Source organism: Botryllus schlosseri, chromosome 9 (genome assembly GCF_051294905.1).
Source record: "Botryllus schlosseri isolate E-star chromosome 9, Bs_hap1, whole genome shotgun sequence".
In the NCBI taxonomy this organism is placed as follows: domain Eukaryota; kingdom Metazoa; phylum Chordata; class Ascidiacea; order Stolidobranchia; family Styelidae; genus Botryllus; species Botryllus schlosseri.
In genome coordinates, this window is record NC_137244.1 from 20169505 (window position 1) to 20183987 (window position 14483).

The 14483-nt window shown below is 38.6% G+C and overlaps 1 protein-coding gene across 5 annotated transcripts in view; it reads right to left on the bottom strand.

Moving 5' to 3' along the window:
* Positions 1-14483, bottom strand: part of LOC145446363 (uncharacterized) — a 79145-nt gene that overhangs the window by 37878 nt on the left and 26784 nt on the right. For all 5 annotated transcript variants that reach the window (XR_013917276.1, XM_080324630.1, XM_080324632.1 and 2 more), the window contains 58 exons: positions 14401-14483; positions 14192-14345; positions 14048-14130; positions 13840-13993; positions 13225-13307; positions 13017-13170; positions 12873-12955; positions 12654-12807; positions 12294-12376; positions 12083-12236; positions 11935-12017; positions 11728-11881; positions 11557-11639; positions 11345-11498; positions 11206-11288; positions 10979-11132; positions 10715-10797; positions 10502-10655; positions 10365-10447; positions 10153-10306; positions 9984-10066; positions 9765-9918; positions 9621-9703; positions 9412-9565; positions 9187-9269; positions 8975-9128; positions 8836-8918; positions 8624-8777; positions 7088-7170; positions 6874-7027; positions 6732-6814; positions 6518-6671; positions 5781-5863; positions 5568-5721; positions 5426-5508; positions 4749-4902; positions 4575-4657; positions 4366-4519; positions 4225-4307; positions 4014-4167; positions 3781-3863; positions 3570-3723; positions 3432-3514; positions 3217-3370; positions 3069-3151; positions 2760-2913; positions 2622-2704; positions 2362-2506; positions 2220-2302; positions 2009-2162; positions 1872-1954; positions 1575-1811; positions 1315-1471; positions 1073-1158; positions 695-848; positions 509-591; positions 290-449; positions 42-127 (listed from right to left, as the gene is read on the bottom strand). Coding sequence is in view for 4 of the 5 variants with exons in the window: in XM_080324630.1 (XP_080180756.1) it covers positions 42-127; positions 290-449; positions 509-591; positions 695-848; positions 1073-1158; positions 1315-1471; positions 1575-1811; positions 1872-1954; positions 2009-2162; positions 2220-2302; positions 2362-2506; positions 2622-2704; positions 2760-2913; positions 3069-3151; positions 3217-3370; positions 3432-3514; positions 3570-3723; positions 3781-3863; positions 4014-4167; positions 4225-4307; positions 4366-4519; positions 4575-4657; positions 4749-4902; positions 5426-5508; positions 5568-5721; positions 5781-5863; positions 6518-6671; positions 6732-6814; positions 6874-7027; positions 7088-7170; positions 8624-8777; positions 8836-8918; positions 8975-9128; positions 9187-9269; positions 9412-9565; positions 9621-9703; positions 9765-9918; positions 9984-10066; positions 10153-10306; positions 10365-10447; positions 10502-10655; positions 10715-10797; positions 10979-11132; positions 11206-11288; positions 11345-11498; positions 11557-11639; positions 11728-11881; positions 11935-12017; positions 12083-12236; positions 12294-12376; positions 12654-12807; positions 12873-12955; positions 13017-13170; positions 13225-13307; positions 13840-13993; positions 14048-14130; positions 14192-14345; positions 14401-14483 (6962 nt within the window). In the remaining variant the exon portion in view is untranslated. The remainder of the gene's footprint in view (positions 1-41; positions 128-289; positions 450-508; positions 592-694; positions 849-1072; positions 1159-1314; positions 1472-1574; positions 1812-1871; positions 1955-2008; positions 2163-2219; positions 2303-2361; positions 2507-2621; positions 2705-2759; positions 2914-3068; positions 3152-3216; positions 3371-3431; positions 3515-3569; positions 3724-3780; positions 3864-4013; positions 4168-4224; positions 4308-4365; positions 4520-4574; positions 4658-4748; positions 4903-5425; positions 5509-5567; positions 5722-5780; positions 5864-6517; positions 6672-6731; positions 6815-6873; positions 7028-7087; positions 7171-8623; positions 8778-8835; positions 8919-8974; positions 9129-9186; positions 9270-9411; positions 9566-9620; positions 9704-9764; positions 9919-9983; positions 10067-10152; positions 10307-10364; positions 10448-10501; positions 10656-10714; positions 10798-10978; positions 11133-11205; positions 11289-11344; positions 11499-11556; positions 11640-11727; positions 11882-11934; positions 12018-12082; positions 12237-12293; positions 12377-12653; positions 12808-12872; positions 12956-13016; positions 13171-13224; positions 13308-13839; positions 13994-14047; positions 14131-14191; positions 14346-14400) is intronic.

A 14483-nucleotide genomic window follows, 5' to 3' on the forward strand; every position in this document is an offset into this window, starting at 1 on the left:
CAATGCCGGCAATGTTACCATAAAAATGGCCACAGACTGACTTCTTCCAAAGCACAACATCTGAGATTGCGGATCAGAGTCTATTTCGGCTTGATCCCTGATTGATGCCATGTACGAGAGCACTTCTCTGAATATCAAGATTAGAACACGCGTGAAAGTTATCATGCAAATATTGATCATTACAAATAAATGAAATCACAATGGCAATGCTAGTAACCGATGATATCATTGCTCTCCCCTTGATCAACTGTGTTTTAATACGTCTGCAAAAACATGCTGTCAAGCCTACCTCTGATTGTAAGTACTGTAAAGCAATGTACGGTTAAATTCGGGTAGTTTCTCAGGATAACCAGTTCCAAACGTCACGCAGCGGACTTCCTCGATAAATATTGAGTTCAGACAAGACAATCTCGGAGGTCCGTAATACGTCAGACAGTTATTGAAATATTCTGTGCAAACATGGGTGAAATCGCAAGTAAAATTCCAATGTCGACGGTACTATTCTCACCCATGCCAAAACAGGAGAGCTGGTCGAACAAGCTTCCATTGTCGGCATCATGTCGTGACTCATTCATTGCATCGATGATATCCCTAAGAGGATAATGTAATGAATTAGTTGTATTAGAGGTCTTATCATCTACTGAGTCTTTTGACACGAAAACAGTTTTGTAGTATGCAATATAATATCACTGACCATAAATTTGTGACGTTGAGTTCTGCTATTTCCGGTGAAGATAAATTCTTCGGTTCTCCATAACCTTCCGCGACACATTCGACACTGGTGAATATTGTGGAATAGCAGCTAACGTCATTTGGCCCGAAAAACTTGGTACAGTTGTCAGGAAAAACTGCCAATGGTAAATATCAGCATCATAATAAGCTTGGCACTGTCCACATAGCAAGCGCTCAAAGACTTGACACATGAATTTAATTTTATTATATAACAAAAGTTGTGATGATAATGTACATTAGATTGTAACGGTTATGAACTCTAATTGAAAATTGGTTCAACCATGTAAAAACTACAATGAAACCATTGGCTGCATCTTAAATTTTGGCATGTTACACTGACCATCTCCATAGCAATACACTTGAGCTTCCTCATCTCCATTGTTAGCAGGTTCCATGTACTTGTCAGTGACTTTACCATACGTTTCTCTAAATCAAGTTGTATGAGACAGATACCATCAATGACATAGTCCATGTATCATTCACAACAAAGAGGCAATTTACAACTGGTATCAAAGACCAGATCAAAGACCATAAATCAGGAACACCTAATTCAATCAATGACATAATCATTGCAATGCTCACCGCTGATCAAGATCCGAATAAACCAATCGCACTTCTGTGATGTTAACCTTGGTCGGGAATTTGGTTCCCATCAGTATACATCCAGCCTCCACCCATATCGTACCAATACATACCGGACCATGAGGACCATAATACGTTGTACAGTTTTCATAGTACTCTGAAAACATCGTACAATTCTTACTTAAAGAATAGTCTTCCATATCAAAAGGTCTATTCAGATTTCGCAATGTTTATCAAATTGCTACCCGTTCACAGCTTACCCATCCCAAAACACACAATTTGCGAAGAGATGTTTGGTGCATTCGCATTCCATCTTGTGTGATTAAAAGTGGCCTCCACACGACGCAAGTCCATAGAATCGAGCACAGTGTCCTCCGCTGCCGTTAATTTATCAGGAAACTTTGAGCCTTCCTCGATGCATTCAACATATTCCCATATCGTTATGAGGCATTCGGTAGGATGTGGTCCATAATAATGGGTGCAGTTTTCAGGAAACACTAAAACAAATGCTCAATAAATACACGGTTCAGTAGATGTCCAAAACGAGTATACCATACCAATTCCAAAACATTGCATTTGCTTTTCAGCACTTCCGTTGTGAGCAATGTCATTAAATTTCTTGAAATTATATATAATTTGCCTAAAAACAACAAACATAACCTCTCATCAATACATCAATGCGATATTGACTAACCTGATATTCAAATGTCCATAATAGTTTGACTCCGTCGAATTCATTTTGGGAGGATGCTTGGTTCCTTGTGGTAAACACCTCACACGTCCCCAAATTGTGACTAAACAATCGACATTGTTGGGTCCATAATACAGCTTACAATGTTCCGGGTACTCTGTGATAATCTTGAACATTCATGAATGTGCCTCACAAAATTACCGAGTTTCCTCACCCATTCCATAGCAGTTAAGCTGATTCGATACATTTCCATCATCGGCAGACAAGGCGATGGCCGCAAATTTATATTCGACTTGCCTGTGACAGTTACCAAACATATGACTGAGGATCAAAGTAGTTCAGATGCGAATACATACAGCAAATTGATTGAGTTGGTGTGACTCAATTGTGGTGCAGTCATATTTGGAGGATGCATGTATCCTTGGTATAAGCAATTCGACTGATACCACATCGTTTGTAAGCAATTCATCAAGTGCGGTCCATGATATGTTGTGCAGTTCACTAAATGATAAGCAATCCTATTTTAATCTGGTACCAATAGTTATGTAATTGTGCTATGCTGATTTATCATAGTATTCATCAGTAAGCTTCAACATAGGAGACATAAAATACTAACCCACACCAAGACACTGCATCTGCATACTGGCATCACCATTCGCCGCCATGGTCATAATGTCCGTAAAATTCCCCATAACATCTCTGGTAAAAGCTCCATAAATAACCGAGAGAAGGAAAATGATGTTTCAAGTTATACCTTATATTTTTTGAGTCCAAGGAATTGATTTCGGTCGTCGTGAGAAAGTCTGGATGCTTGGTACCTCTTATTGAGCAATTCGAATTTCCCCAAATAGTGATATAACAATCAATTGAGTTCGGGCCATAATATTTGGTGCAGTTGTCCGGATACACTGAACATAATAATGTTAAAGGTACTGAGAAATCATTACATTGATTACCACAGTGAAAATAAGAATTCAACTTCGTATGATAATGGTAAAACAACTACGCAACTTACAGACACCCTTCGCGATACCATAAAAACCAAACGGATAAACAATGTTACCTAATCCATAGCAATTCAGCTGATTGGATGTATTTCCTTGATCCGCGTCATACGCAGTGAAATTGTAAAAGCTTTGAACCTCTCTAAAAATAACATGATTCCATGCAAATTCAAAACAGCCGAGTTACACGCACAAGATCCCCATTACCTGATATTCATAATGTCCAAAATCTCATCTTGCGTTGGAGTTAATTTAACAGGATGCATGTCGCCTTGGTCCAAGCAGGAAACATTATTCCACATGGAAATCAAGCAGTCAGTGGAATGTGGCCCATAATAATATGTGCAATTGTCCGGATACACTAGAACAGGATACATCGGAATTCAACACAAATTTATCATCCACTAAATTGTAGTGCATACCTAAGCCAAAACATTCCAGTTGTTTGGATATATTATTGTTGTCTGCAAGGTACTTGGTCTCATTATACAGTGAAATGATCTCTCTACAATTGATAGGAAAGGCTTGTTAACAGCACAAGGTAAAATAGACAGGCATACCTAATGTTGAGAGTATCAAATTCATCCAGTTCGTCCTTTGATAATTTTAGGGGGTATTTTGTACCGTAAGGTAAACACGTCGCTGATTCCCATATGGTAAGCAAACACCCGATGGGATGTGGTCCATAATAATTCGTGCAATTAGCCGGGTAGACTGGAAAATTCATTAAGCGTTATAAGCTAACAAAGGAAAATATTTTCGCGACCTCACCCATCCCGAAGCATTCTTTTTGGCTTGTAACATTTGCAGAATCTGCTGCCAAAGCGGTTTTCCTGTACCGGGAAGTAACTTCCCTAAAACAGAATTTGATAATGTTCCCCAATCAACTGTCAACGCAACAACAGTAGTATATCATGGCAGTATAAAGGGCCCTACATCATAGGTAAAGGAAAGACATGATGTAAAATGTAATTGATTTTTCGAATCAGTAAACACTCCATTACCTTATGTTCATGGTGTCTAGTTCGGCGTTCTGAACAGCATTCAGCTTCTGCGGGTACAAATATCCTTGCGGGAGACATTTTGAATTGTTCCACATTGTTTCCAGACATGCCGTTGGGTGTGGACCATAGTACAACAAACAGTTATCTGGATATACTAAAACAGCAAAAGAATGCTGGATGCATTGTAGATAAAACAGTGATTGTAACTTACCGAGTCCAAAGCATTCTTCCTGCTTAGTATCATTCCCATCGTTAGCCAAATTAGACGTCTCATTGTACAATGAAATCACTTGTCTGAGATGTATAGTATCAAATTACCGCATATATTGATAAAAAATCAATCACATCATACCTCAAGTTCATCGCGTCCAAATTCTCGTGCTCAGACAAAGTCAGATTGCGAGGATATTTATATCCCTCACGTAAACACTTGACACCAAGCCAAATCGTAACAAGACAATCGGTGGAATGCGGACCATAATACAAAGTACAATTTGCAGGATATTCTGTGACAAATTTAATATTATCATAAAATGAAGCAAACATCATTCCACATCATACCAAGTCCATAACATTCTCTTTGGCTCGGAACATCACCATTGTCAGAGTCAGATGCTGTTTTATTATACAGGAATATAATTTGCCTGAAAATATGTCACCATTTATGTCACAAAAGATTGGCATACAAAATGTACTAGCAGTTGGCATTCTACTGAAGTTACGTGTGTTTTTTACCTGATGTTCCGAACATCCAGTTTGGAATGCTGACTTGAATTTAGCTTGTCTGGGTATAAGGATCCTTGAGGAAGGCATCTAGAATCATTCCACATTGTTTCGAGACAGTCCGTTGGGTGTGGACCATAGTAATTCTCACAAAAATCAGGATATGCTGGAAATGAAACATTACTGTTTAACGGCATAGGCAACATACTTCAACAACAAATGCCCCATTGCAAAACATATTGCTTCCACTGGGATAATGAATGTAAATGGTTAGCACTATACCAAGTTGGGCAAATTGGGTAAATTACGGCTAAGGCCATAATCTAAAGGTGATAAAATAGGCATAATATATATCACTGTATGTATTGCTAACATGCCTAATTCAGCTCCTATCATGTACCATTGCCAGTATACCAAGAAGTGAGATCAAACCCTACTATTATACCTGATGCAAATGAGTGTGCTCTGAAGATCTTTATTGTGTCATGACGCCAGGATGTATATGAAGTGTATCCTTGGAATTTGTTGGGGGCAGTACTACAGACACCAGGGCTAGATGCGGAAATGTACCCTATATTAATAATTTGTACCATCTACATTCTACGTCAAAGACTAATCCCAAAATAATTGAATAGCATTTCCAAGATAACAGTTAATCAAAATAAAAGTGTGCAGCAATGATTTCATACCCAGTCCAAAGCATTCCAACTGTTTGGTTACATTTCTGTCTTCCGACAAACGAAAAGTCTCATTAAATGAAGATATTATTTCTCTGTAAATGAGCAATACCTTTAACAAAATAAAAAATCACCTAATATCAGATGTACTTGCCTCAAATTCATCGCATCCAATCTGTCATGTTCAGTTTTAGTGAGATTATAAGGAAATTTATAGCCAGCACGGAGACACTTTGTACCAATCCATACCGTGACCAGACATTCAGTGGGGTGTGGACCATAATACTTTGTGCAATTCGCGGGATAAGCTGATAATTATTGAAAATTGAAACACGTGATATGCGATAATTAACATGCCATTTCCAACCGAGTCCGTAGCATTCCTTTTGACTGGAAATGTCACCGCTATCAGCGTCAGCAGCCGTTTTCTCATATAAGGAAGTAGCTTGCCTGTCAACATCACACGGTAGACAACAGTAAGAAAGTTCCAATAAAATGTGTCAAGTAAATCCATTGGGGTGCTACAGATTAGGTATGTGAATGTCGGCAAATAAATATACGCGTTTTAGCTGAGCATCATCTTGTAATGTATGTCATTTGGGGCAATGAGTTCTATTCTGCAATGGAAAAATTTCAACTGAATTCATGTAACGTCTGGAATAGCAATGGATAATATGCAAAATAGTCTGCAAAATAACTTTCACATACTTTCAAGTGGAATTTAAAAAAAATTAGGCTTTACAGTGTCATGAGAATTCAGCTTCATGGATATTTTTGTGTAAAATCGATTTGTGCAAGTTTGCAGGCTTGCATTGCTTTTAAAGAACTGAATACTAGGAAAAAAACGTTCAATAGCAAGATTCACAGAATCATGGTGACAATGGCAATGACTGAAACAGTACAATGGGTCCTTCACCAGAGTACTAATTCTGGATGGTGATAGGTTTCAACACATACTGAATAGTATTTGTCAAGCTTATCGACATACATAATGTGGAATTCTCCTAATTCATTTTCAATTCGAGCTCGAGATAAAGAGAGAATCACCAAGCATATCGCAATCACCAACTTTTCAATGTCGGGAATCATTCGAATAAAGATTACCTGATATTCATTGAGTCCAGTTCAGAATGCTGACTCGCATTCAATTTCTGTGGGTATAAATGACCTTGCGGTAAACACTTTGAGCTGTTCCACATTGTTTCCAAACAATCCGTGGGATGGGGACCATAGTACAGTTCACAGTTTTCAGGATAAACTATGCGCATGACAGAAAATACATGTAAACTAAATTGAGCAGGAAAAGTTCAGAATTTACCAAGTCCAAAACATTCTTTTTGCTTTGTCGCATTCCCAACATCCGCCAAACGGTATGTCTCATTGTACAATGAGATTACTTCCCTGTATATGGAAAGGTAAGCGGGAAATGAGGGGCTGACCAGGATATCTTCACCACAAACCTTAAATTCATGACGTCTAAATTTTCATGTTCAGTTGCAGTTAGATTATGAGGATACTTATATCCATGCCTCAAACATCTTGACCCGAGCCATATAGTAACTAGGCATTCGGTAGGGTGCGGACCATAATAGTTGGTGCAGTTTGCGGGATATGCTATAGAAAATAGTAAATAGTTGAGGACAATCATGAGACTACTCATATTTGATATACTACCAAGTCCGAAGCATTTTTTCTGGCTGGAGACGTCCCCATTGTCTGCATCTGCGGCAGTTTCAAAATATTGCGAAGTAATTTCCCTGCATATAAAATATTTGACTTAAAAATAGTGTTTGAGAGAAGCAGTCATTTCAAACCATGATAGATCCTATTTAACAGCCCGTTAACTAATAAATTTGGCAGGCCAACAGAAATGTGTCAATTTGAAGTTCTAAGAAATAATTAGCAAATATTTCACAATATGTTAACAATACCATGCAGGCGCGTAGCCAGCCGAAAAATAAGGGGTGGGTTTGAAATAAAAGAGGGGGGTTCGATTTTTTTCGAATTTAGTAACGTAGCATCGATTCATTAGGGTTAAGTACATGCGATGCGTAAATAACGATTATACAACATCCCCGTGTTCGCGATTATAGGCGTATGATAAGCTTGTCGACGAGTCCGGAAGTGCCGTTAATTAGCGACTCCCTGATCTGTCGTGAACAATGAAATACGCACGCCTCGAACATTGGAATACGCGCGCGCTTATCAACGCGTCGAACAATTAAATTCGCCCGCTTATTAAAGCGTCCAACAATTAAATACGCCCGCTCATCAATGCGTCTTACGTAGCATCGAGATTTGCGCCGATTTCAGGTGGTTCAAACCTTACCTCTTTTATAACTCAAGCCTACTGGACTATAACTGAAGACTAGTGGAAATCAATTACGCATGTGCGCACGCGTCGAACATGATTGCGGACATTCGATGTCATTCGGTTACGAGATGTCACTCTTTAATCACAATTGCTAATCAACATATACTTAAATAGCATTTTATCCAAGCCATCGAGAAATAGGAGCCAAAGCATGGTATGCCCAAGACGTGGTAGTTAGGCTAGCGATATCTTTAGTCCTAGGCCTATTGCAGATGCGATTGTGTAGGCCAGCGAAGATATCGTGCACACCAAGCCAATGCAGATGTGATTGTGAAGGCCAGTGACGATGTCGTGCGCACAGGGCCTATTGCAGATGTGATTATTCAAGCCAGCGGAATTAGGCTTGTTGGAGACGCGGTAAATCAGGCTAGTAATGATTGCCGAACGCGCGACAATGAATGACCTGATTTCGCAATCATCTCAGCGGGAGATCGTGTCGCGTTACATTGTGCAGTGCAATGCGCAGAGCACATGGACGCTAATTAGCAACACGCCTTTCGTTAATTGGCCGCGCGCAATACTGATAATACGACTTATTGAATTGCAACCGGGTATTAGCGTCAGAGCGGTCATTTAAATAGGGCGAGGTTTCGCGTTAAAGGAGGGGGTTTCGCGTTTCTAAAGGAGTGGGTTTCGACCCCCGAAACCCCCCCTCTGGCTACGCGCCTGATACCATGTATGAACTGTAGGAATTCATACTATTTCCATATTCATATTCATATCATTGAATTTGCCAGAACAATTTGCAGGGCATTGCCCATCTTAACAAAATCCAAACAAATATCCCCAGTTTGATCAACATCTACATTCTTACCTGGTTTATAAGATCTCCCTACCTGATGTCCATGTTGTCCATTAGCACATCTTGACTTGCGTTTAGCTTTTCCGGGTACAGTGAGCCTTGTGGCAAGCATCTGGAATTGTTCCACATCGTTTCTAAACATTCTGTTGGATGGGGGCCGTAGTATGCACCACAGCCGGATGGATATACTGTGAAGAGTACAAAATAGTTACACAATAGATATGTAATCTGCAACACATCTCTTACCTAGTCCAAAGCATTCCAATTGTTTAGTAGCATTTTGGCTATCCGCCAGACTGTATGTCTCGTTGTAGAGAGATATTATTTCCCTATGTGATAGTAAATGATTAAAAATCGTTGTAATTCAATTGTTTACAATACAGACCTCAAATTCATGCTATCCAAAATCTCATGCTCAGCCGCAGTTAAATTGTGAGGATATTTATATCCCTTAGGCAAACATTTCGCACCAACCCATATTGTGACAAGACATTCGGTTGGATGAGGGCCGTAATATTTTGTGCAATTTGCAGGATATTCTATGAGAAATAGAATCCGTCAAAATTCACTCTAAACAGAAATAGAATTGAACGCTACCGAGTCCAAAGCATTCTTTTTGTCGGAAGATATCGCCATTGTCAGCTTCTTTCGCAGTATATTCATAGAATGCAGTAATTTGTCTGAATATAATAATAAATGTGTTTCTCATCAGAAAATTTCATGATGCTGGAAAGTGAAAGATCAATGAAATAGAAATGTTGAATATGTTAAGTGATCAACACCATCTGACTGATAATAAGGTGCCTTCTGAAAATGTATCACCTGATATTCATGGCATCTTGTTCCGCATTTTGACTCGAATTGAGCTTTTCCGGAAACAAAGATCCTTGAGGCAAGCACTTGGAATTATTCCACATGGATTCCAAACATTCCTTTGGGTGCGGACCGTAGTAGGACTCACAACCACTAGGATAAACTACAATAAACAAGTATTATTACCGTCAAATAATAAAAAATATTGCATTTCATACCTATCCCGAAGCATTCCTCTTGCTTGGTGGTATTTCCATCATCAGCCAAACGAAACGTCTCATTGTATAAGTCAATGACGTCTCTGGAAATAGCGGAGTAGTAATTGTCAGATGCATCATTTGCTCAATAAAGAAAATGCTTACCTAAGGTTCATAGCATCTAAGTTTTCATGTTCAATCGCAGTAAGATTGAAAGGATATTTATCCCCTGTTCGTAAACACTTTGCTCGAAGCCAGATGGTGACAAGACAGTATGTTGAATGTGGACCGTAGTACTTGGTGCAATTAGTAGGATAAACTGCATGTAAGAAGTTTTTAAAGATATCAAAGCTTTTATGAGATGGCATTTAACAACATTCGTACCAAGTCCATAGCATTTCTTTTGACTCGAAATATCACCATTGTCGGAATCTGATGCGGTTTTATTAAACTGGAAAGCAATCTCCCTGTAAGGACACAATCATAAATGTCATAGATAAATACTCATAAATAGCAAACAAAACAATTTTTGTATAATAACTTGGACTCCAACCTGATGTTTCTACCATCCAGGTCAGAATGCTGGCTTGCATTCAACTTATCCGGGAACAAAGATCCTTGAGGCAAGCATCTTGAATTGTTCCAAATTGTTTCTAAACAATCTGTCGGATGTGGGCCATAATAAGCTTCACAACCATTAGGATACTCTGAAAAGTAAATCAAAAGTGTGGAATGTGTACCAGAAGGAAAAAAACAATTTCTTACCCAATCCAAAACACTCCTCTTGCTTGGTTGCATTGGCATCATTGGCCAGATCGTACGTTTCATTATACTTCGATATTATTTCCCTAGAAAATCGCAGTGGGATCAGATATGCAGCAAGCAACAGTCAATTCACATACCTCAGATTCATAGCATCTAATGCTTCATGCTCCCTTGCAGTCAGATTGTAAGGATATTTCTGTCCACTTATCAAACATCTTGCACCAAGCCATATAGTAACCAGACATTCAGTTGGATGTGGACCATAATACTTTGTACAATTGCCAGGATATACTGTGACAGTTACAATATTAGGATATTTCAAGTGGAAGTGATGCTATGCAATATCTCACCGAGTCCATAACACTCCTCTTGGCTGGAAACATCACCATTATCAGCATTTGTAGAGATTTGTTTATATAAAGAACCAGCTTGCCTGTGGATGGTAAACAATACGCAGAGTAAGCAGAATAGTGGAACAGAACTACTTGAGGTAGAATTAATCAATCTGATCTGCGATGAGTTTGAATAGCACAACATTAATCATACATTCGAATTGATTTTAGTTGGTAAACATCACCCTTGGTTGCATAGAGGCCCACTGTCATAGAGCATACCTGATATTCATTGCATCCAACTCAGAATGCTGGCTTGCGTTTAACTTCTGTGGGTGTAAATGCCCTTGAGGTAGACACTTTGAGCTGTTCCACATTGTTTCCAGACATTCCGTCGTATGCGGGCCAAAATACATGTCGCAATTATCAGGATAAACTATATAGATCATAGGAAATTCATGTCGTGTACATTATTATAAGAAAATCATACAAGAAGACTTTGATTTTACCGAGACCGAAGCATTCTTTTTGCTTAGTTGTATTCCCATCATCCGCCAAACGGTATGTTTCATTATACAACATTATTATTTCCCTAAAAAACGAAGGAATCAAAACCATCCATACATTTAGAAAGAATGAAGCACATACCTCAAATTCATGGTGTCGAATCTGTCATGTTCAGATTTAGACAAATTCAAAGGATATTTATCACCTTGCTTTAAACATTTTGCACCCAACCAAATTGTAATGAGACATTCAGTTGAGTGCGGGCCATAATATTTATCGCAGTTGGTGGGATATTCTGTTGGAGAAAAGTATTATTTGCCATTTATGGAAAACGGAAATAGCATGCAGATCACCTAGTCCATAGCATTGTTTTTGATTCAAAACATCGCCACTGTCTGCACTTGCAGCAATTCTGTCATATTCCGAGGAAATTTGCCTGCAGATTAAAATATCAGATTATGCTTCATACAAAAGAACACATAGTTACATAATATTAAAATCATAGTCAAATTGACAAATCGAACCTGATATTCATAGCGTCTTGTTCAGCATTTTGACTGGAATTGAGCTTTTCAGGGAACAAGGATCCTTGAGGCAAGCACTTGGAATTATTCCACATGGATTCCAGGCATTCTGTCGGGTGTGGACCGTAGTACGCCTCACAACCACCAGGATACACTACAATAAACAGATGTATTTAACTGTTGTAAAAACATAAATGGATTTCTTGCCTATTCCAAAGCATTCCTCTTGCTCGGTGGCATTGCCATTATCAGCCATGTCGAACGTCGTCTCATACAAGGCAATAATATCTCTGAAAATAGCAACATATGGAACGATGTACAAACTACATTCCTACTACTATACTGTAGCACTCACCTAAGGTTCATAGAGTCTAAATTTGTGTGTTCAATCATAGTAAGATTGTAGGGATATTTGTAGCCTGCGCGTAAACACTTTGCACCAAGCCACATTGTCACGAGACATTCGGTGGAGTGTGGACCATAATAGTTGGTGCAATTAGCAGGATACACTGTCATAAATAAAATACGTTAACTGAAATTTTTTTCAAAATGTCAATGTATCTTACCAAGACCGTAACATTGCTTTTGACTGGAAATATCCCCATTGTCTGCGTCTGATGCAGTTCGATTATAAAGAGATGATATTTTTCTACAAATACAAAAAAGATTCATATCTGCAATTTATGGCAATTATGGCAATACAAAATTACATATCAATATCAAACCATCATATATTTCACATCATGGCATCACAGTGCCATTAATTATTCATTTTATTGAAGTCAAGAATAATTACTGAATGCGGCCAAATTACGGCTTCGATATTTGAATATTAGCATTGATGGATTCCGAATTCAGTAAAAAAGTTCAAAAAAATTATTATCGGTATCTGTGAATATACAAAACTTCACTAATTGATATCTGACCTGACATTCATTGCATCAAGTTCAGCATTCTGACTTATATTCAATTTCTCCGGGTACAGATCCCCTTCAGGTAGACAGTGGGATTCATTCCACATTGACTCGAGACAATTTGTGGATTTAGGACCATAGTATGAGTCGCAACCGTCCGGATAAACTGGAGACGCAAGACAAATTTAATATATGAACAGCAACAACCCAAAAGATAAATATAAGACGCACCAAGTCCTAAGCATTCCAACTGTTTGCTTGTATTTCCATTTTCAGCTAAACGGAACGTCTCATTGAACAGCGAAATTATGCCTCTGAAAACAGGCAAGTGGATGAAAAGATTGATTGGAAAAGGAGCACCTACCATATACCAACCTCAAGTTCACAGTGTCTAAATACAGCAGCTCACTAGTGGTCAAATTGAGAGGATATTTCGTTCCCTTCGACAAACATTTGGCAGCAAGCCAAATGGTTGAAAGACAGTCCGTTGAATGCGGACCGTAATACTTCGTGCAGTCAGCAGGATATTCTGTCACAAGCCAAATGTTATATAGCTATAAAAAAGTAACATGCAACATCTCACCGAGTCCGTAGCATTCTTTTTGTTTCGACACATCGCCACCGTCTGCTTCCCCTGCAATCTCATTGAATAACGATGAAACTTGACTAAAAACACAAAAAATGGATTGGCTTAACAACTGAAATAACACCAAAACTGGACAGATTCAGAAAGGATTCTGATTTGAAGGCTTAGGCGTACCTTTACATGCATAATTTGGGAGCCTATGATTTGTTGTTGAAAATATTATCAATTTCAAGTGAGAGCACTTTTAAATGGATCAATTAGTTCACAGAAACAGCTCCACAAGGAACTTCGAGTGTTAAATTACAGTGAAGTGCATTCCAAATCGTATGATATCAGATGGATCAAATAGTCAATAGGGTGAATTGTACACGACTGATGAAATCCTACTAAAATTCCGTTTTTATTTCTTATCCATTGCACAATGTTTAAATATTTAACTCTTTATCAGCCGGTTACTACCACAAAAATCAAATTTTTCAGCCAGTTTTGTAATGAAAAATGATTGTTAACCGCTAATCATATAAACTTCTGCGAGACAGTTCCATAAAACTGATGCTAACGGGCTGAATCTGGCCCCCGAACAAACATAGGTCATAATAAGTGAAATCTCACGATATGTCCGTTATGTCCAATTCAGCACGCTGACTTGCACTCAACTTATCCGGATGCAAGTCTCCTCGAGGCAAGCATTTTGAGCTATTCCAAATGGTTTCAAGACAATCACTTGATATAGGGCCATAGAAGGATGCACACCCCGATGGGTAATCTAGAAAGAGATAATTTTTAGCGTGAAGTGTACCATATCACATCTATTCCATACTTATTCCAAAGCATTGCCCTTGCATTGTAGAATTGCCTCCGTCAGCCAAACGGAATGTCTCATTATAAAACAACTCCACGTCCCTGTTCAGGGTAAGCATAGCACAGATTCAAAATAGCAAACCTTACTCACAATCGCAAATACCTCAAGTTCATCACATCCAAATCCAGACGGTCACTTGTAGTAAGGTTGTAAGGATAGTTATATCCTGTTTGGATACACCTTGCAGCAAGCCATAATGTGACCAGACAATCGGTCGAATGCGGACCATGATATCGCGTGCAATTAGCAGGATAAACTATGCAAAAATTATAAATTCAGAATCATTAAATTCAATATAAGTAGAGGCTTACCAATTCCATAGCATTCTTTCTGGCTTGAGACGTCGCCACTGTCTGCCTCTGTTGATAGTTCTTCATAAATTGAAGTGACTTCT